The 25,074-nt window shown below is 31.2% G+C and overlaps 1 protein-coding gene across 1 annotated transcript; it reads right to left on the bottom strand.

The window, feature by feature from the left end:
* Positions 1 to 25,074, bottom strand: LOC132734747 (uncharacterized). Its single transcript, XM_060721591.1, has 5 exons — positions 24,926 to 25,074; positions 16,663 to 17,023; positions 13,751 to 13,824; positions 7,150 to 7,219; positions 1 to 6,472 (listed from the first exon to the last, which is right to left on the bottom strand). Exons 2-5 carry the CDS (start codon positions 17,000 to 17,002, stop codon positions 3,732 to 3,734), a joined length of 3,225 nt encoding a protein of 1,074 aa, XP_060577574.1. The 5' UTR covers positions 17,003 to 17,023; positions 24,926 to 25,074; the 3' UTR covers positions 1 to 3,731.

Raw genomic sequence — 25,074 nt, 5'->3', positions numbered from 1 at the left:
TTCTGTATATTTTTTATTACGAACAGTCACACATTCATGCTATCAAAACAAGCAAACAAATACATTTTACTAATTTAAAAGTACATTGTATTACATTAAAAACATATCCCAGTGCTCTATAAAGTTTATGTGACAAAATCTAATAGTTGTATATTGTTAACATTTCTCTAACCTGATATGCATATGCCACCATTTAAAAAAACATATTAAGCTTTTTTTAATTAATCAAAAACAATTTACATTCATACTATATTTGCACTAATAGAACAGTATGTTGTTATTTTTTGTTGTATCTATTCATTCTAAATACAGTGAGGAAATTTAAAAGTCTACAAGTTAAAACATACCTATATTTATTGTTGTACATGATACAAAAAATAATCTTTAGTCAATCAATGGCTGAAAGGAAGTGTGTATTGCTATAATTTAAATCCCATATAGTTCTCCATAACTTTATCAATTATCAATTAATAGAATTACAAATCAAGACACACTTTAACAAAGTTATAATTAATATACATGTAATACCGAATAGAACTGTTTAATTTGCTAGTTTTCATCATCTTGCTTATGACAAATTAAACAGTTTTTATCATTTATTTACTTCATATTCTTCAATTTAACCAACTTATTCTAATAAACAAACAAAGTTCTGATAAATAAAGAGAATAAAATTGTGCATATTTCAAATTGATAAGTGCTCTCAGACAAGTTTATATTTATTCAAACAGAATTATTTCTACTTATCTAGATACTTTTCAATGTACATTTCAAGTTAATTGTTCATGTAAAATATATAAGTATGTACAATTGACATATTCCACATTAAACTTATCTTAACTTAACTTAAGTATAAATATGGACTATTTGTATACATGTGCATAAAGGTATACAGATGTACTTGAATGATATAATCTATATTCCAAATCACAAACAAACATGTTTGATGCATATGTTAATAAGACATAACATACCTAAATGTAAAATAAACAAAAACATCCATATACCTAGTAATTAAACAATTGCATGTAATTATATGTTTATTTATATACTAGATGAATTTACTCCATATATATTTAAAGTTTAAAGGCACATTACGAGTAAGAAATGTATAGATATTTATTTTTGTAAAAAGGGCGAATATGTGTTTGGTTATGTTGTAATAATAGATTTACAACATGTGATATTCTTATCCCCTGACAAAAATGAGTTTGAAAAGAAAATATGATTAGTGTCGCAAAATGTAAACAAAATGGTTATTTCACATCCATATAAAATACTTATTCATCATAACTGTACTCAAAGTTGCCAAAATGCAAAAAAACAAAAACAAGATGGCTTAGATATATTGCCAATAAGAAACTTTTTGAACAAAAAATGAAAGTTTTTAAAAATAAAAGTGATTGCATTTTTTTCAGTCTTAATGGGCCTACAGGTTGAACTGTTTAAAATGTATGTATGTCACATAACATTACTTGTTATAAAATAATATAATCTTATCTTCATAAAAGGATTGCAATAGCTTGTAATTATCCCATAAACATTTATTTACATGTACTAATATGTTTACATATGTACTATATACATTCAATCAGAATTTCATCTAACAAACAGACATTTGTAAGATATGTTTATATATAACATATCTTAATTTTTGTATATACTAACATCAGCAAGCATAAAGACTAACATACCGTTAATAAAATATAGTTATATCATTACTGTTTGAAAGCATAAAACTTCATTTTAGCATCGTCCGAACCCATACATACAGATTTTACTGAACTACATTCATCACAAATGAAGTGTATTCATAACCAGTATGCTTTAATTACCCAGGATGCATTTTAAGACAGTATATTACAACATATCTTTTTAGTAATTTCATGTAACATATGTTTTACAATACATGTAAACTAACATATCATAATTATGTTAACATCAGCAGAAATATAACTTATGTATGCCTACATGTATTGATGTTACAATGTCTTGGTACTAAAATATGACAAATTGTTTAGTTAAAAAGTTCTAATTCAACTGTTACATAAATATATGAACATAAACATCTGATAGTATATAAACTTATAAAACATGGCTGTCTGTGTGAAAGAGCATACTGACATATGAAAGCTGGTATATATCCCTCAGGTATAGCTGAGACTTGTTATATCCCTGAGGGGCAACTCACAGAACTGACATTTAATGAGGACTGGTTTATATCCTCAGAACTGGTATACATATCCGAGGGGCAGCTTAGAACTGGTATATATTACCAAAGTGGACCTGGGAATTGGTATATATCCCCTAGATGTAACCGAGATGACAAAAAATTAAGTTTAAGAGTCAATAAGCACTTGCGCCTGAGAGCCATGTATATTTTACCTCAATTGTTCATTTCTTTTGAGGATATGTATGAAGGTATAATGAAATCATATTTACATTTATTGTGTATAACTTGTTTTGATTAAAAATTATGTTATACTGTCTATGTAGTTACAGGATATACAAGTACATCTAAATTTACTGCAAGGCATATCTATACTTGACTTGTGTTTAAATTTATCATTCTTACATAAACAGCAAAAAGTTTACTTAAAGGAGCTCCACTGAGTTCCAAAAGCCAAACAAAAAAAGAATATAAAATCCAAAACTGATCAATCGGGGTATTCAATTCAGAAAAAAAATGATACTTAAGAAATATACTCGGAATAAAACTGAAAATCAATATAAATGAAGTGTAATTTTCAGACGGACTTTAGCTATAAACATTTAAACACTATCGACAGGACAGTGTGCTTGACTATCCACAGTGATGGATAATGCAGAATGATCTAACTTCAAAAATGGAAATAAAAGTATCCTTAGTTTGACACCAATGCGGTAAGTACTATTATAGCATTAGCTATTCATTTAATAGCCGAGCTAAAATGATTACTAGTATTTTGGAAAAACAAAGTGAGCAAATAATCCAAAATTTTGCATACAAATTTTTTACATGAAAAGTAATATATCTTCTTAAAATAGTATGAAACCTAAACAACATAACTCCCATTAGACATCCTATCATGTCAAACAATTAATATAATAAAATCCTCAGTGGAGACTCTTTAACTATACAATTTGAGTAATACTTATAACAGTATTAACTTGTACACATAAATCGTTTTGCATAATTATAACATTTCTCACTTTTTTACAATCTCTACAATTTAAAACAATCCAAGAAGGAATCTCTAAAACATAACATGTAAATTGTCCTCATCTCAATGACAACAATTATGTATACCATTTACTTGTTCTCACATCTAACAAGTATTCACTGACACATATAAAATTACTATTCTTCTTCATCACATAACACTATATATCATATAACTGGTAATAATATATACTATTCCCTTGTCCTATATAACATATAACTGGTATTTATTATACAATTCTTTGTCCTATATAACAACTGGTATTCCCTTGTCCTATATATCATATAACTGGTATATACATATACCAATCATTTGTCCTTAATATCATATTCTGTATTTATAAATACCATTCTCTTTTTCTATATATCATATAACCAGTATTTACATAAACCAGTCATTTGTCCTACATATCATATTTGGTATTTATATATACCATTCACTTTTTCTATATATCATATAACTTTTATTGATATATACCATTCTCAAAAAAAAATAGTTCAAACACTATGTAACGAAATGGATACTTTATCACTTTTTTGTTGAAAATACAAACACACGATCATCATCACGTTTAACATGAAAAAACTGATCCTTATCCTTTACATACTGTATAGCATCATTTCTCTTCCCTCCTCTACGTACTTGTGATACCAATGTAAACCTATCATCATTAAACTCCTCACCATCTCCTGTTATATCATAGTTCAATACATTCACATCTACAGTATGAGGAGTACCAGGAAGACTATCAACAAACTTCTGCCATGTTGTCAAACTCATTGTGACAAAATTAAGCTTAATGTACTTTAAACTCTTCATCTCTAAAGGTAACTGTATTATATTGTCAGTTAACCTACACCACCATAACTCAAGCTTACTGAGATTGTGTAACAATGGTAATACTGTGACAAGTCTCTTTGTTATGTTGGTATGATATAATTGAGATTTATTGTTATAATCTCCATACAATTCAAGTTCTTTTAATTTGTAAGATTTTCTAATAATATCAAATATTTTCTCATAATTACTATTTTTCAATTTACCAAATGTAAATATTTCAAGGTTTGTAGTACCAGCATCTATCACACTTACAGTATGTCTCAAATAAAGGTACTGAAGTTGTTGATGTTTTGATAAATTTACATCATGCTGCTTCATACACCCACATTTAACACTATCAAGATGTATTTGTTCAAGATGACTGGTTCCCTCAAGAAAATTATAAAATGTAGTAGTATCATCATGACTCAATGTTATATGTCTCATACTTATTGCTACAAGATTGATCATACTAGGTAGGTAACTAACAACTGTTTTACACACTGGGTAATACTTGTCAGAGTAAGAGACATGAAGAGACAGAGATTTTAATGTTGAAGTATTTACTTTAATTGTCTCACAAACACAATTGTTCATCTCATCAATCATCTGTTCATTACTATGTGTACTATCATTTTGTGTATTTGATAACCTAAATAGTGGTTTAGATTCATATTCATATTCTATTTCAATTTTTTCAAGATGATGAAACATTGGTAAATATTTTGTAAATTTAACATTTTGTGTGTTGATGTAATCTACATGAATAGACAGAACAGAGTCAGGAACAATTTGATGCTGATCAATACCTGAACAAACAATATCACAATCATCATCAATGAACAAATCTCCTATATAAAATACAGGATTACTTCCTATACTACATGCTGCATTTAATTCTTCCATTGAATCAAACATAAGCTTTTGAATATCAGTTATACAATAATGATCGCTATAAAAAATGTTACTTATTGTTCTCCTGTATTCCTGAACACGAGAGTCTTTTAACAAAGTATCATATATGTATTTTGAAACATGAGTTGCTAATCTAGGTTCAAGACCAGATAGCATAATGATAACATTTGACTGCTCTAATATGTCATTTACTGTTGAACAATTCCGAAAAACCTCACAAATAAACTTTTTGACTAATTCAACATTTCCTGTACTATCTGATGAACACATTTTTGCATTGAAATTTATACCAATATTCACTGCAGCCAGAAATTCTTGCATTGATTTGTGAATGAAAGAGAACAATGAGCTTTTAGGTTTGGATACAGAAAAAGAAGGACATTTATCTTCTGTCAAAATCCCCAGTTTCAGACATGTTTGTTGCACATCTTGTGATATTTTCAAATCATCAAACACAGATTTGTCAAATGTTAAGGACTTATCCTTTGAATAATTGAACAATGTCTCATAAGCCAAGTGCGACACATCATATAAAAGATGACTATTTAATCTACATATCTCTACATCTGTTAAATACTGAGGGAGTTCAACATTCTGAGAACCTTCCATACATTCTGCATTATTTCCTAAAGTTTTATTGATATTCCAGGTGAAATAAAGTTCTAACATACCAGTATAAATAGCACACCTTGAGGTTTTATCGAGTTTACCATCACACCATAGACAAACCAATTGCTGCAGCATAATTGGTACCTGTTTCAGGCCAACCAGAGAACGTACCTTAAGCTTTTGTTCACACTCACTAGGATCTAATGATTCGTTCAACGCTGTTATTGTTTTCTTAATCATTTCTTTTTCATGTGTTTCATCAAACCCTTTTAATTTCAATAATTGATGAATCTCTCTATTACTTACTCTCAAACTGTGAATTTTCCAGGGCCGTGATGTAGTAACAATGGTGTATTTCTTTGTAAAGTCACGTTCAGGTAGGCCTGCCTGAAACTCATTTCTAATCTCACTGTCAAAAGACCATTCATCTAAACCATCAAGCAAAATAATTATCTTTTCAGAATCATTTTCCATAAGTTTACTTAAATTTTTTATCTTATCATATCGCATTTCAAGCATTTCTTGGATACTTCGGATATTTATGTTATGTCTAAGAGAAATATAAAACATGAAATCAAATTTCTTCATTTCCTTGACTTCTTCAAACTCATCATCTTCATTGTGTCCATCACTGTGTGCCATACACCAACAGTTGATCAAATATTTACAGAAACTACTCTTACCAGACCCTGCATCTCCAACAACATAAATAAATTTCTGTGGATCCCCATTCTTTGTGAAAATCTCTGACATGGACTTTATTTCTTTTTCCTCAGACTCCCCTCTATTCTTTTCTATCTTGCTTGTTATAGTGGGTCTAATATAAACGTCACTGAAATTATAATTTTCCTCATCTGGTTGTAAAGGTATTGCTGATACTTTAAGTACGTCACTGCGATAATGTTCTATCAATTGAGTACGACAACCTGAAATTTATTGAAAGCAAAACTCACAAATTATCTTAACATTACAAGATTCCCTCACAAACTAGAGAGTTCCCTTACATTGAAATGATGATTTTGTAGTAAGTGTTGTTTTGTAAAAGTATAAATTAAATACAAAGATATATGATAAAATTATCACAATTCGGGCAAAATTCACCTGTTTTAGCCTTATAATATTATATGAAGCATACCTATTTAGCCTTTACATACCTGATATCTAGCCTTGTCTGATTAAAATTTTATTAGCCCCTTCATTCTATATATAACATACCTAATTTAAACTTTCATATTCTATAGAAACAAACCAGATTTTGCTTTTTGACATTTTATATAACAAACCTGATTTAGCCTTTTCATTCTATATATATAACATACCTAATTTAACGTTTCATATTCTATATAACATACCAGATTTTGCCTTTTCATTTTCTACATAATATACATGTATTTTGTACCTTATACAGCCTTTTTAAATTCCTTATAATATACCTTATTTAGCCTTTTCATATTCTATAGAACATACCTGATTTAGCCCTTTCATATTATATATAACAAACCTTATTTAACCTTTTCATTTTCTATATAATATACCTGATTTATCCCTTTCATATTCTATATAGCATACCTGATTTAACCTTTTCATATTCTATATAACATACCTGATTTAGCCTTTTCATATTCTAACTGTTTTTGTTGAGGAGAATCTTCTATCTTGAGTCTTTTTATATCCTGCAACATAATTAATTATACAAATAATTGTGTTTTATTCAGTAATTTTCTAAAATGTCTATTGTTTACAGTAATATTGGTAATTTAAGTACCCAAACCAAAATCGCAAGCTTTATAAAAGCTTGCAACAAGCTTGTCGCAAGCTTGCACATAAAGCTTGCGGAAAGCTTAAAATTGAAACCTCGCGGCAAGCTTGCCGCAAGCTTGGGGGAAGCTTGCAGCCTGTTTTCAAAAATGCATGCTTTAGATTTGAAAGGCACCACAAGCTTGCGACAAGCTAGTTGCAAGCTTGCAAGGCAAGCTAAGTTGCAAGCTTGCGACAAGCTAGTTGCAAGCTTGCTTAAGCTTTGATGCTAAATATCTTAGCTCTAGCTCTTTGAGTTCTTTAAGAATGATTTTTTTAAGTTTTTACTATATGCATATAGGGAAAAGTCAATGACCCCCTGGGGCGGGCCAATTTTGACCCCAGGGCTTTTATTTGAACAAAGTTGGTAGACACCCATAAGAAGATGTTTTATGCTTAATATCTAAACTATAGCTATTTGGGTTTTTTCAAAGAGGATTTTTTAAGTTTTTGCTTTACACATATAAGGAAAATCAATGACCCCCGGGGCAAGGCCAATTTTGACCCAAGGGCTTTTATTTGAACAAACTTGGTAGACACCTATTAGAACATATTTCATGCTAAATATCTTAGCTCTAGCTCTTTGAGTTCTTTAAAAGAAGATTTTTTAAGTTTTTACTATATGCATATAGGGAAAATCAATGACCCCCTGGGGCGGGGCCAATTTTGACCCCAGGGCTTTTGTTTGAACAAACTTGGTAGACACTCACTAGAAGATGTTTCATGCCAAATATCTAAGCTCTAGCTCATAGGGTTTTTTAAAAGAAGATATTTAAAGTTTTTTCTTTCGGTTGCCATGGCAACCAGAGTTCTGCATGGAATGAAATTCTTTTGAACAATTTTTAAAGGTGACCACCAAAGGAACATTCCTGTGAAGTTTGGATGAAATTGGCCTAGTGGTTTATGAGGAGATGTCATTTAAAGTAAAAGTTTACGGACGACGGACGGACGCCGGACGAAAAGCGATCACAAAAGCTCACCCTGTCACTTTGCAACAGGTGAGCTAAAAATTGGCGTAGCAGTTTATGATGAAATGTTAAAGTGTACGGATGGATGCCGGACAAAAGGTGATAACAAAAGCTCAACATGTCACATTGCCATAGGTGTGCTAAAAACAAAACAGTCTATAGTCCATTCTTATTTATGCCACCTTTACCCCAATTGATACACCCCTTTTTATTATAGATTTCTTATTTGCAGTCAAGTTTTTTAGCTGCTACATTTGAAACATGAAAGTTATGAAAACTGTATTAGCTTTATAAGCCAAAAATACAATGAATACTCTAGGAAACAAGCAATTTCATAGTATTGCAAGCAATCCATAAGTCCCCTACCGGTTAGAACCCCATCAACATTCTGAAGGGCCATTGGCCATTCACTAATGTTTTCAATTTTTCTCTATTTTAAGTAAATTTGTTGGAAAAGTTCTTTAAAAGTGATCACAGGAAACAGTTTTTATGAACAGACAGACAGACAGACGGACTGAGGACACTCTAAAGTTAATATTTGAAACATCCCTGTTACCAACATTAACATTTTAAAAGCAAAATTCTTAAAGAGGAGATAACTCTTGAATTAAAGATGCAATTTCATAAAAAAATTTCAGCTCTTTTTGACTAATCACAAATATTGTTATATTTGCCATGTTTTAAGCCTATTTGTTGCCAAGGCAACTGATATTTTATCAAAATAGGAAGAACAGATAAGACATGCATAATCTCAAGACTGCTATCTACCCATATGTCAAGTTTCATAAAAAAATTTCCAGTACTTTTTGAGTTATCAGTGGATTCAGTTTATGTGTAAAATTTGCCAAATTTTCAGTCTATGTGTTGCCATAGCAACCAGAATTTTTAACATAGGAAGAAAAGAAAAAGACCTGCATAATCTCAAGACTGCCATCTACCCATATGTCAAGTTTCATAAAAATATTTCCAGTACTTTTTGCGTTATCACTGGATCCAGTTTATGTGTAAAATTTGCCTTATATTTTCAGCATATTTGTTGCCATAGCAACCAGAATTTTCAACATAGGAAGAAAAGAAAAAGACGTGCATTATCTCAAGACTGCCGTCTACCGATATGTTAAGTTTCATAAAAATATTTCCAGTACTTTTTGTGTTATCACTGGATCATTAATTGTAATCATTGATTTTTAATTGATTACATGATTACAATGTAATAATCATGTAATTGATTACCTCACCCAAATTTGATTAATTTAATTGTAATGAATCAATTACAGCTAAAATTTAGTCAGTAATTATGATTACAATTTGATTGACATTGATTACTTTTAGATTTAACAAGAAACTATTTTAATTCAAATAATGCCTTTATTTCACATTATACAGTTTAACTTTTGTTTTACATTTATACATTAAAAGCCCTTGATTAAGATCATCTAGGCTGGACCAAAGTGGTCTTAATTGTGGGGTGGTCTTAATTGTGAATAGTCTTATCATTGCTTACATACTCTATGACCATGGTCTGTTTTAGTCATTTTGTATGAGAAAAAGATGGTATGTATCTTAAGCTACAAATACAATATAAAAGACACTATAAATGTATGCTTTGATATCTGATAAGAGGAAAACATATTTCTGAAGAAATTTAACATAAAATTCTCTTTGGTCAGATTTCAATATCAATTATGATATGATGTACATAACAAATAAATAATAAAATGTTATTCTGATTAGAATGGCCGTACATAGATAACTTTTATTTTTTTAAATTATGTAATTGAATTGTTTTATGTTGTTATGTACATGTATGGATGAGACTCTAATAAAATATCTATATATATAAATCATCTAGCAAATAAAAATTAATTCTTCACAAAATAAAATTGCTGAATTTGGCAACATTAAACCACTCTAAAATTTACCTTCTCACCTTATTAAATACAATGATCCCATAATAACAGTGTTTCACACCTTGTGAAATTAAGAGTCATCAGATCACAACAACAAATTTAAGATCTAGATAAGTGTTGCCTTTAATATAAGTGGTCCAAATGAAGAATAAAGCAAATAATTTGAACTGAATCAGGTGGTCTTTAAAGTGGAAAAGCGGTTCTTCTTTATTCTGGATCATGTAACCATTGACATAAAGAACCTTGTAAAAAATAGTCTTAATAAGGGGGTGGTCTTAATTCAGGGGTGGTCTAAAGTAGGGATTCTACTTTAAATTGAATGTAATCAATTATTTATCAATTACTCTATTCAAAGTCAAAGTCTTAAAGTAATTGTAATTTAATTGATTACAGAGGCAAGTCTGAGTAATCAATAATAATCAATCACAATAAAATGTGAAAGTAATTGTAATTAAATCAATTACTGATCAATGTAATCATCCCCAGGTCTGGATAATAGTTCTTTATCAGGGCACATCATTTCAAAGAAAATTCTCAAAAGGTATAGGAAATAAGTGAGGTGGTACGAAAAATTATATATTTCAAAAAAGGGCATAATTCTGTCAATATCCACAGGGTGATTTGAAAAACTTAACCGAAAGTGATGGACAGATGTCAAAATCCAAGTGAGTTGGATATTGATATAACATGTTATATGCGATTAATGATGAATTCTGCAGCATTTATCACCATATTTCTACTGTGTAACTAATGACAAGAGGGCCATGATGGCCCTGAAGTCGCTCACCTGTATATAGGCCCCCGGAGCGAGCCAGTTTAAACCCCAGGGCTTTTCTTTGAAAAAAACTTGCTAGATACCCATTAGAAGATGTTTCATGCTAAACATCTAAGGTCTAGCTTGTTTGGTTTTTTAAAAGAAGATTTTTTCAAGTTTTTTCTTTACACATATAGTTAAAAACAATGATACACCTGGGGCAGGGCCAGTTTTGACCCCAGGGCTTTTATTTTAACAATCTTTGTAGACACTATCTAGAAAATGTTTCATGCTTAATATCTAAACTCTAGCTATTCGGGTTTTTTCAAAGAAGATTTTTAAGTTTTTGCTATACACATATAAAGAAAATCAATGTCCCCTTGGGCGGGCCAATTTTGACCCCAGGGCTTTTATTTGAACTTACTTGGTGACACCCATTAGAAGATGTTTCATGCTAAATATCTTAGGTCTAGCTCTTTGGGTTCTTTAAAAGAAGATTTTTAAGTTTTTACTATATGCATCTAGGGAAAATCAATGACCCCCTGGGGCGGGGCCAATTTTGACCTCAAGGCTTTTATTTGAACAAACTTGGTAGACACTCACAAGAAGATGTTTCTTGCCAAATATCTAAGCTCTAGCTCTTTGGATGTTTTAGAAGAAGATATTATAAATTAAAGTGTTTTCTTTTGGTTGCCATGGGAACCAGAGTTCTGCATGGAATTAACTCATTCGACCCGTACGCCGAGTATAGTCTTTGTCTTTATCTGTTATCGTGTACCGCGCCCCGAGTATAGTCGTCGTATAAAATTTATCGGCTATCCCGCATGACGAGAGAAGTCGTCGAGTATTGAACTACTACTGTATACCGCGTGACGAGTTATGTCGGCGCATTTCATTGGTTGTTTCGACGGGTTATATTTAGATTTGAGGTATTTTGACCAATCAGGAAACGCGTTATATGTATAGTATACAGGTTTACCTAAACAAAAGTGAAAATTTTATCGAAATATCTCTATCTGAAAAAAAGTTATATTGCGTTAAAAAAATGGAAAATCGGATTAATTTATTTTACATTATGTTTGATACGGTCACGGAAAATGGCGCAAATTCGGATTGTGACATTAGTCTCGATAGTGAAAGTGAGATAGAATCAATCGGATAGATCGAGTGACAGTCAAAATGAAAATGAAAGTGCGGACGAAAATGTGGAATATTCTCAGTGGAAGACAAACGATCGGTCAGAATTGCCTAAGAGACCTTCACAGGCCCAAATCCAGGACCTACTACAGACCTTGATTCGGACTCAAATGAATTTGATTTCTTTGAACTGTTCTTTTCTGTGTTTCTTATTGAGCTACTTTGTAGACAGTAATTTTGATTTTGTCTTACAAAAATATTTAGTTTGATCTTTTTCATTCCTTTTATCCAGAAAAGTAACGTAATTGAAAGCTCCAGAAAATAAGAGTAACTGTTTCTAGTGTAAGAAATACAAAAATGTAAAAACGTTACAGTTTTTGTATATATTTTTGTAATTATTTTTATATTAATATTATATATAATTTTTATAATTATTATATATAATTCTAAAATTATCTAAAATTAATCCACACATATAACAATTTTCATTCATATTTCATATATCGATTATTTTTTCCGGCTCATATTTTCTTACTTTTAGACACAGAAGTAAAGATAAATTATTTATTGTTTCTTTGAAATTTTCTTAAAAAAAAAAACAACAGGAAATAAAAGTTTTTTTTAATGAATATGAATTTCTGATGTATATACACCTCTGCACCATAAATGTTATATTTCTTGTCTGTTTTTATGAGCTCCATAGCATAATACTTATATTTGCTCATTAGTCATTACTATAACTTATTTATTTGCATAATCCTTTCCAAAGTATTCATTTTCTAATTTGTAAATTAGCAGTAAATTTCTCAATATATTTTTTAATTTATTATATTATGGAGAAGAATGTTTTAATAGAAATTTATACAATAAATAAAGTTCTTTTATTACAAATAAACTGATTTTATGTTGAAAATCTTCTTTATTTTATTGATAATAAATCAGTCCAACATGTTGCCATAGTGATGGAAGTTACACCACTGATTAGGTAATTTTATTGCCAATATTTATGTGTCATTTCAGCTTGATTGGATTAAAAATGAGATTGCCAGAGGCAAATTACATAATGCAGCCCCTATTATTTATGACCTGTCAATAAAACAGTGCAATATCCCTCAGGGAGACAGGTTAGATAAAATCAATAAGGTACCTAGGAGTTGGCTTATCAGTTATCAGTAGGGTTTAACTGGTAGACAGTGTACAGGGTTGAATGAGTTAAATTCTTTGAACAATTTTCAAAGGTGACCACAAAAGGAACATTCCTGTGAAGTTTGGATGAAATTGCCTTATTGGTTTATGAGGAGATGTCATTTAAAGTTAAAGTTTACGGACGCTGGACAGACGCCGGACGAAAAGCGATCACAAAAGCTCATCCTGTCACTTTGTGACAGGTGAGCTAAAAAGAGCATCATGAAATTACAAAGCTTGCTAACCAAATTGTGTGCCTTAGCAAGCTAATAATACTGGTTTACCATACAAATATTAGTTATTTTTAAACCATGGTTGTTTGTTATAATTATATATACCGGTATATCAACCAGAAACAAACAGTTATACATGTACCAGTATATTAACCAGAAACAAACAGTTATACATGTACCAGTATATTAACCAGAAAAAAGCAAAAGAAACACATTCTACCTCTTTTTGTTCTGTCTCAGGAGCAGTAAATTTTCTTTTTGATTCTGTATGTTTTTTCTCAGCTTCCTGTGGACCTACAAATTTCAAAACACAAATATATAAGACTGTAGTTTCTTTTTAATAAAAAGGAAAATTACATGTACTTTAATGAAAAAGGATAATTTTTAAATATAATATCAACTTATAAATCGTGATTTTCTTGGAGAATCTCCACGATAATACCTTTACCCTCTCTAAAACTCTGCGATTGTGCATGGTCATGGGTGTTTCTCCGCGATTACTCTCAGAAAAACGAGGGGGGATTAAGGAGTTCGTTTAAACGTTGATTGCGGAGGAAGCACAAAAATTGTACATTACACTCGACCTGAACTGTAAATGACAAAGTTATATATACAAATATAATCAAAATTCAATCATTTAATGGTCAATGTCATTTAAACATCAATGACATATCTTAATTATTATACATGTCTGTTTTGTCACAAGTGTTGTTCAATCAACGTGTGATTCAAATCCTAAAGTTTGTTTTGTCTAAGTATGAAAATAATCCATTTAAAAAAACCCAAGAGTTACAAAGTACATATGAATCATACAAATCACTCAGTAAAATTAAAATGAGCTTTGATTATAAGGTCAGTGGTCATACATGCTTCAGGTCAAGTTTGAGTTTGATTACATTCAGGTCCTGGCTATTATGACATTGTGACTTCGTAATATGATGTTATGTAAAATAACGAATTCAAAGATTTTAAGGAGTCTAGGTTCCACATCCTATAATCAATTTCTTATGTTAATTGTAGGCAATCTTGTTTTTGGTCCAAGTCTTAATCAAACCCTAATAACTCAAATAACTAAAGATACATGATAATTAAAACAAAAATTCTAAGTAATTTGACTTGGATGGTCCAAGGGTCATTTATAAAGTTCAAAGATCGATCAGTTTTCAATCTTTAGAAGGTCCTGTTTATTTTTTTTAAAATACGCAGATAATAAATTTATTAATTGACCATCAAGGTCATAAAAGAGCCAAGGTAAATTTGAGTTTAATAGTTATAAATGTCTTATCTTTAAGAATGTTCTGTTTTAATATGATGTGGATCGAGTCGTTTTTAACAAATTAAAAGCCAACTACAGAATTTTTTTTATTATTATTCTAACACGCTTCGTACTATTTTTCCTTTCAAACAGGTAGGACAATCAAGTATATTATAACACAATACATATAAACAACATTAAAAATATGTTATCTGATGTCATATATGACGTCAATGAACTAAATGACGTCAGTGAGAATATCATTACCCTTAATATAATTTTTCCATATTCTAATTAATTCCTTTAATGTATTAGAATGGAAATATATGTTATTTGTTCTATATTATAATATCATAATGCATGGATTATTGTTCAAATGCTTTGTAATAAATCACTCCAGAGTATCGGTCTTCGTGATTATGCTCTACCTGTGCATTTGAATGCTAACCATGCATAATTCTTTAAAAATGCACTCAAAATTGATATGTACATGTATTAAATTCCAAACTGAACAAGCAATTATCATAGTATTGCAAGCAATCCATAAGTCCCCTACCGGTTAAAACCCAGCAACATTCTGATGGGCCATTGGCAATTCAATTTTACCTGAGTGAATGAATGACATGAATGAACTTAAACTTTGAGTTCTAAGTTTGTCTATATATATCACAGTAATGTGTTAAGTTTCCCTGCCTAGTAAGGAAATTATGTTTATACAACCTTGTCATATTATTACGATGTGGGATTTTAAAGTAAATCCTATAAGGAATGAAGAAGTTGGAGTAAAAAATACCAATTTCTCGAAAAAAAATCTAAGTTCAAGGGGGACATAATTCTGGAAATAGTCTTGCTAGAGTATTTAACCTTCTCAAAAATGTTGAGTGATATATATATATATGAAGTTTGAAGTAGATACATTGGGAAATAAAGAAGTTATTTAAAAAAGAAAACTTTTTTTTTTTCATAAAAATTCTAAGTTCAAGGGAGGTAGTACTGATAATTTTTGTGCCTTGCCACATATGATGTGGTTGATGACTAGAAACTTGTATTTAAAGTTTGAAGTAAACACCTTAAGAAATCAAGAACTTATAGTGAAAAAGCTGAAAAATTTAAATCAGAAATCTTAAAATCCAGTCTATTTGTTGCCATAGCAACCAGAATTTTCAACATAGGAAGAAAAGAAAAAGATGTGCATAATCTCCAGACTGCCATCTACCCATATTTCAAGTTTCATAAAAATATTTTCTTTCAGTACTTTTTGAGTTATCACTGGATCCAGTTTATGTATTAAATTTGCCATATTTTCAGACTATTTGTTGCCATGGCAACAAGAATTTTCAACATAGGAAGAAAAGAAAAAGAAGTGTATAATCTCCATACCGCCATCTATCCATATATCAAGTTTCATAAAAATATTTTCAGTACTTTTTACGTAATCACGGGATCCAGTTTTGTGGACGGATGGACGGACAGACAGATGGACAGACAGACGGACGGTAAACCAAAAGTCCCCTCCGGTTAAACCAGTAGGGGACTAATAAAAACATGATTACCGTTCTAAAGTAATAGTTCAGACAGTTAATGATTACAAGTACTAGTAATTTAGAAGATCTTGAAAAATATATATACCGTAGTAGTTACTGCTATTAATCTTTAAAATATCAATTCACAAAATTATAGATCAAATATATATACCCTAGTAGTAATCTTTAAAATATCATTTATATCTTTGACGGCTTTTTGTAATCATTTGGTAACTGGTTCCAAAGGGTGATGTAGTATGCAATTACATTATAATATGTACATGTATACATGTATACATCAAATAAAAAGGTTATTTTTCTTTCAGATAAACTTGAATTTCTATTCGTACATACCTGTATATCTATGTTGAGTTCGAACTTTTTCCATTTCCTTTTCATATTTTTCTATTGTATCTACATAAATATCATTTCCACTGTCTCGACATATCTTTTTCAATGTTTCATAATTTTCTCCTGGTGTTATGATTTTTCTGGTGCATAAAGTTTCAAATATATCTAGACTTGATTTATTGGCAATTAATCCTCGAGGCACATAAGCTTCGATATGGTAAATTAGATTCTTATACTCTCTGCTGTTTTGATCTAAATCATCGTTAATTTCAGAGATAAGTTTACGGTGAAGTCTGCGTAGTTCTGTTTGTTCCTCCGAGGAATTGTCATAGGAAGATGCCATGTTATCACCCTTTAAGATTACCTGAGGACAAAGGTTGATATATTAATATACAAAAATAAAATACATGTATGAAATAATTTCCAGATGAAAAAATGCATATAGAATTTGTGTAACTTGTAACATATTTTATGTAATATTTTTTATGTAACGTAATTGATCACATATACATGTAATTTCATTTATAATCTCAATTCAATTTATGGGGCTCGAAACCTGGAAAAGATAAAATGCTTTAAACTTAATTTATTCTATTTTTTAATTGCACAAACATAAAAAAGTAATAATGATTATATGGTCATCATTAAATTTTAAGTCATTTGTTAGTGTGTTTTTCAAAAGTAACAAAAACATAAACACATTTAGACACAGTAGCAAATTTTAAGAAACTGCCTCTTCATGTCCCTGCGATATCATCCCAATATATCACCTACAGTGCGGGTAATATTACTATGTATATGCCAATTTGTGTATTGTATATCATCCAAATATATCACCTACAGTGGGGGTAATATTACTATGTATATGCCAATTTGTGTATTGTATATCATCCAAATATATCACCTACAGTGCGGGTGATATCACTATGTATATGCCAATTTGTGTATTGTATATATCATCCAAATATATCACCTACAGTGCGGGTAATATCACTATGTATATGCCAATTTGTGTATTGTATATCATCCAAATATATCACCTACAGTGGGGGTAATATTACTATGTATATGCCAATTTGTGTATTGTATATCATCCAAATATATCACCTACAGTGCGGGTGATATCACTATGTATATGCCAATTTGTGTATTGTATATCATCCAAATATATCACCTACAGTGCGGGTGATATCACTATGTATATGCCAATTTGTGTATTGTATATCATCCAAATATATCACCTACAGTGCGGGTAATATCACTATGTTATATGCCAATTTGTGTATTGTATATCATCCAAATATATCACCTACAGTGCGGGTAATATTACTATGTATATGCCAATTTGTGTATTGTATATCATCCAAATATATCACCTACACTGCGGGTAATATTACTATGTATATGCCAATTTGTGTATTGTGTATCATCCAAATATATCACCTACAGTGCGGGTAATATCACTATGTATATGCCAATTTGTGTATTGTATATCATCCAAATATATCACCTACAGTGCGGGTAATATTACTATGTATATGCCAATTTGTGTATTGTATATCATCCAAATATATCACCTACAGTGCGGGTGATATTACACTATGTATATGCCAATTTGTGTATTGTATATCATCCAATATATCACCTACAGTGCGGGTGATATCACTATGTATATGCCAATTTGTGTATTGTATATCATCCAAATATATCACCTACAGTGCTGGTAATATCACTATGTATATGCCAATTTGTGTATTGTATATCATCCAAATATATCACCTACAGTGCGGGTGATATTACTATGTATATGCCAATTTGTGTATTGTATATCATCCAATATATCACCTACAGTGCGGGTAATATCACTATGTATATGCCAATTTGTGTATTGTATATCATCCCAATATATCACCTACAGTGCGGGTGATATCACTATGTATATGCCAATTTGTGTATTGTATATCATCCAAATATATCACCTACAGTGCGGGTAATATCACTATGTATATGCCAATTTGTGTATTGTATATCATCCAATATATCACCTACAGTGCGGGTGATATCACTATGTATATGCCAATTTGTGTATTGTATATCATCCCAATATATCACCTACAGTGCGGGTGATATCACTATGTATATGCCAATATGTGTATTGTATATCATCCAAATATATCACCTACAGTGCGGGTAATGTTACTATGTATATGCCAATTTGTGTATTGTATATCATCCAAATATATCACCTACAGTGCGGGTAATATTACTATGTATATGCAATTTGTGTATTGTATATCATCCAAATATATCACCTACAGTGCGGGTGATATCACTATGTATATGCCAATTTGGTGTATTGTATATCATCCAAATATATCACCTACAGTGCGGGTGATATTACTATGTATATGCCAATTTGTGTATTGTATATCATCCAAATATATCACCTACAGTGCGAGTAATATCACTATGTATATGCCAATTTGTGTATTGTATATCATCCAAATATATCACCTACAGTGCTGGTGATATCACTATGTATATGCCAATTTGTGTATTGTATATCATCCAAATATATCACCTACAGTGCGGGTGATATCACTATGTATATGCCAATTTGTGTATTGTATATCATCCAAATATATCACCTACAGTGCGGGTGATATTACTATGTATATGCCAATTTGTGTATTGTATATCATCCAAATATATCACCTACAGTGCGGGTAATATCACTATGTATATGCCAATTTGTGTATTGTATATCATCCAAATACAGGCTTCGCGAAAGTTGCCGGACCGTCGGACATGTCCGGCAAAAATCAGGCCGGTCCGATATTTTTTTCGGAGTTCCGGACCTTATGTCCGGTACGAATACCGGGATATAGCCAAGACTGATCAAGACCGAGTTTTCTCCCTTGAATAAAAAAAGTGTATTTTACGAGTTTTGATTCGCCGTTTCATTATAAGTGTCCAATCAAATTCTAAATACATACGACTGTCAATAACCAAATTGTCGGTGTTTCTACATTATTATGCTGGCGCTACCCCGGCAAATATCATACAAAAATCATAAACTATCTAATGAAGAAAAAAAAGCGGAACAAAAGGAATACGAGTCCAGGCGCCCACCGAGAAAATTTGTGGGTACAGTAAATGGAAAAATGGCCGCTTTATTGATCATGAATGTTTTGATTTCCAGACAGAGTCCATCAATCTGGATAAACTAATGTTTTATTTAAGGGAATAAAATTGTGTTGCAAATCTTTAAAAGTTGTTATGTCTTTTAAAAAAAAAACACAAAGGTATTACCATTACCGCGAGTTAAATGATGACATACTGTTTTCAAAATGGCCGAGACACGGTCTACATCTGACTTATTAAACTTATTTTGATTGAATAAATTGTTGTTTCCTTGTGTCATATAGCAGAAAAATGACTAAATGATACAGTTTATGAAAGTTTTTGTAGTGTAGGTTTATTGTTTGTCTTCTTTACTGTTTTAAAGTGTTAAGTACCATGAACTAAGAGGAACACAGTATACCATATACATATATTTGGAAAAAAAATTCGGTCAGACAAAAGTTCTTTCGGTCAGACAAGAATTGAAAGTTTGTCTGACCGAATGTCAGGCAATTTTTTCAGCAGTTTCGCGAAGCCTGCAAATATATCACCTACAGTGCGAGTCATATCACTATGTATATGCCAATTTGTGTATTGTAAAATATATCATCCAAATATATCACCTACTTGTATATCATCCAAATATATCACCTACAGTGCGGGTAATATCACTATGTATATGCCAATTTGTGTATTGTATATCATCCAAATATATCACCTACAGTGCGAGTCATATCACTATGTATATGCCAATTTGTGTATTGTAAAATATATCATCCAAATATATCACCTACAGTGCGGGTAATATCACTATGTATATGCCAATTTGTGTATTGTATATCATCCAAATATATCACCTACAGTGCGGGTGATATCACTATGTATATTGCCAATTTGTGTATTGTATATCATCCAAATATATCACCTACAGTGCGGGTGATGTCACTATGTATATGCCAATTTGTGTATTGTGTATCATCCAAATATATCACCTACAGTGCGGGTGATATTACTATGTATATGCCAATATGTGTATTGTGTATCATCCAAATATATCACCTACAGTGCGGGTAATATCACTATGTATATGCCAATTTGTGTATTGTATATCATCCAAATATATCACCTACAGTGCGGGTGATATAACTATGTATATGCCAATTTGTGTATTGTGTATCATCCAAATATATCACCTACAGTGCGGGTGATATTACTATGTATATGCCAATATGTGTATTGTGTATCATCCAAATATATCACCTACAGTGCGGGTAATATCACTATGTATATGCCAATTTATGTATTGTATATCATCCAAATATATCACCTACAGTGCGGGTAATATCACTATGTATATGCCAATTTGTGTATTGTATATCATCCAAATATATCACCTACAGTGCGGGTAATATCACTATGTATATATATGCCAATTTGTGTATTGTATATCATCCAAATATATCACCTACAGTGCGGGTAATATCACTATGTATATATATGCCAATTTGTGTATTGTATATCATCCAAATATATCACCTACAGTGCGGGTAATATCACTATGTATATGCCAATTTGTGTATTGTGTATCATCCAAATATATCACCTACAGTGCGGGTGATATTACTATGTATATGCCAATTTGTGTATTGTATATCATCCAAATATATCACCTACAGTGCAGGTGATATCACTATGTATATGCCAATTTGTGTATTGTATATCATCCAAATATATCACCTACAGTGCTGGGTAATATTACTATGTATATGCCAATTTGTGTATTGTATCATCCAAATATATCACCTACAGTGCTGGTAATATTACTATGTATATGCCAATTTGTGTATTGTATATCATCCAAATATATCACCTACAGTGCGGGTTATATTACTATGTATATGCCAATTTGTGTATTGTATATCATCCAAATATATCACCTACAGTGCGGGTGATATCACTATGTATATGCCAATTTGTGTATTGTATATCATCCAAATATATCACCTACAGTGCTGGTAATATTACTATGTATATGCCAATTTGTGTATTGTATATCATCCAAATATATCACCTACAGTGCTGGTAATATTACTATGTATATGCCAATTTGTGTATTGTATATCATCCAAATATATCACCTACAGTGCTGGTAATATTACTATGTATATGCCAATTTGTGTATTGTATATCATCCAAATATATCACCTACAGTGCGGGTAATATTACTATGTATATGCCAATTTGTGTATTGTATATCATCCAAATATATCACCTACAGTGCTGGTAATATCACTATGTATATGCCAATTTGTGTATTGTATATCATCCAAATATATCACCTACAGTGCGGGTAATATCACTATGTATATGCCAATTTGTGTATTGTATATCATCCAAATATATCACCTACAGTGCTGGTAATATTACTATGTATATGCCAATTTGTGTATTGTATATCATCCAAATATATCACCTACAGTGCGGGTAATATCACTATGTATATGCCAATTTGTATTGTATATCATCCAAATATATCACCTACAGTGCGGGTAATATTACTATGTATATGCCAATTTGTGTATTGTATATCATCCAAATATATCACCTACAGTGCGGGTAATATCACTATGTATATGCCAATTTGTGTATTGTATATCATCCAAATATATCACCTACAGTGCTGGTAATATCACTATGTATATGCCAATTTGTGTATTGTATATCATCCAAATATATCACCTACAGTGCGGGTAATATCACTATGTATATGCCAATTTGTGTATTGTATATCATCCAAATATATCACCTACAGTGCGGGTAATATCACTATGTATATGCCAATTTGTGTATTGTATATCATCCAAATATATCACCTACAGTGCGGGTAATATCACTATGTATATGCCAATTTGTGTATTGTATATCATCCAAATATATCACCTACAGTGCTGGTAATATCACTATGTATATGCCAATTTGTGTATTGTATATCATCCAAATATATCACCTACAGTGCGGGTAATATCACTATGTATATGCCAATTTGTGTATTGTATATCATCCAAATATATCACCTACAGTGCGGGTGATATCACTATGTATATGCCAATTTGTGTATTGTATATCATCCAAATATATCACCTACAGTGCGGGTAATATCACTATGTATATGCCAATTTGTGTATTGTGAATCATCCAAATATATCACCTACAGTGCGGGTGATATTACTATGTATATGCCAATTTGTGTATTGCATATCATCCAAATATATCACCTACAGTGCTGGTAATATTACTATGTATATGCCAATTTCTGTATTGTATATCATTCAAATATATCACCTACAGTGCGGGTAATATCACTATGTACTGTATTCCTAGAAAAGATTTCGCGCATTTTAAGTTAGCGCTTTTCGCGGTAGGCATGATTACGCGAATATTTATAGCCGCGAATGTGTCACTTATAACAAATCCGCGAACATTTCTAGTTTCAACCAAATAAAAACATAAACGTTCAGAATATTTATTATAATCTACTTACGCAATAACATATAAACACAGGTGCTATAGAAATGTGTAAAGAATTATGTAAAGTCCATCTCCTTACTAAACCACCACATATCCATATTTACATTTCAATATACCTATAATGCACATAACAAAACAAACAAAAAACATGAAAAAAATGTCAATTATTAGTAATTATCACGCTTATTCACGCTATTTGCTAGTCACAGTGTATACAAAGCATTTACAGTTTGCGTACATTAAATGACTTGGATTTTATTTGCCTGGAGTAGGTGTAATCCTTTGTTTAAAGGACAATAGCGATCAAGTGCTGCATTGATAGACAGCTGTTATGTTGTTATAATGAAAGCGATGTACAGTCCAAAACTGTTAAGCAGTACATAACCGTTATATAAATCCAGACGTCTGGACCGAAAACATTTGAAATTTCCTGCTACTTTTAAGTAATATATTTTGTTTTAGTTTATAGATTTTCAGGTCAATCACGAATTCTTTGCATGAATTGCTGAATCATTAATGTGACATTCATTAATGAAAAATCAAATACATGTAGGTTTATACCGTAGTTTAAAAAGCTGTAATTTAGGACGTAGCGACTTAATATTCGCGGAATTCGCGGTTACTACAAATCCGCGAAAGTTTGTCGCCGCGAAAATGCCGACGTTGTGAAAAACGCGAAATATTGTATCCGCGAACATTTCTAGGAATACAGTATATGCCAATTTGTGTATTGTATATCATCCAAATATATCACCTACAGTGCGGGTAATATCACTATGTATATATATGCCAATTTGTGTATTGTATATCATCCAAATATATCACCTACAGTGCGGGTAATATCACTATGTATATGCCAATTTCTGTATTGTATATCATCCAAATATATCACCTACAGTGCGGATAATATTACTATGTATATGCCAATTTGTGTATTGTATATCATCCAAGCCCTCTTATGGAAGTAGTTTATATGTTAAAATAAAGCAAATATTACGAGAGAGCGTAAATCTCCAAGAAAAAAGTCGTGATGGTCATGCGATAAAACAGTTAGTGTTACAGAATAAATACTCGGACTTCACGGGCTGGTCTGAATCTGAATGTATACACTGCAGAACCTTCCGGTATGTACGCAGCGGACTTTACCAGCTGGTATCAGCGCATGGGGCGACAAAAGGGTCAATCATGGAAATTTATCTCGACGTTCCGTCTCGATTAATTTCCTATGATTGACCCTTGTTGTCGCCCCATGCGCTGATACCAGCCTGTAAAGTCCTCGTAAATATTCTATAACTATTACATGGCTGACAAAGCGGAATCACCTAGTCCTTAATAATCATACCCCATACAATAGGATTAGCTGTTGCGATTATTAATCAATATTATGAATTCATTTAAGGAAGAGCTTAATAAAAGTCTAATTAATGTGTGTTGATATTGAAGATTATTAGCCTCACGCGGAAATAAATTTCCCCAAAATCCAACTTTCGTTTTCAATTGATAAAACATTGTTAATTTACCTTAGCGAGTTAATTGTTTTTGACTTGTTATGTTAACATTTCATTCAAGCAAAAAATAATTTACCTATTAGTTACAAACTTTTCAAGATACTTACGGCAATTTCTTCAAATTTTGAGAAAATATTATCCGGGGCTATTTTCCGCCATTCTGATTGTCTCCAATTTTGCAGCGCATGCGTACAGTAATCTGGTTCTCTGTCCGATTTAGGTTCCCATCCAAGAAGTGCGCAGGGGACCAGTCTGA

This window comes from Ruditapes philippinarum, unplaced genomic scaffold (genome assembly GCF_026571515.1).
Source record: "Ruditapes philippinarum isolate M1 unplaced genomic scaffold, ASM2657151v2 ctg7742_1_1_1_1, whole genome shotgun sequence".
Taxonomy (NCBI): Eukaryota; Metazoa; Mollusca; class Bivalvia; order Venerida; family Veneridae; genus Ruditapes; species Ruditapes philippinarum.
The sequence above is the reverse complement of the archived record's forward strand: the minus strand, read 5'-3'. Positions and strand labels throughout refer to the sequence as shown.

Coding starts and splice junctions, on each gene's coding strand:
- LOC132734747 (XM_060721591.1), bottom strand. CDS start 17,002: ATGGCATCTTCCTATGACAATTCCTCGGAGGAACAAACAGAACTACGC. Junction 13,825..16,662: donor AACTCAACATAGATATACAG/GTATGTACGAAT, acceptor TGAAATTTGTAG/GTCCACAGGAAGCTGAGAAA. Junction 7,220..13,750: donor CTGAGACAGAACAAAAAGAG/GTAGAATGTGTT, acceptor ATTATGTTGCAG/GATATAAAAAGACTCAAGAT.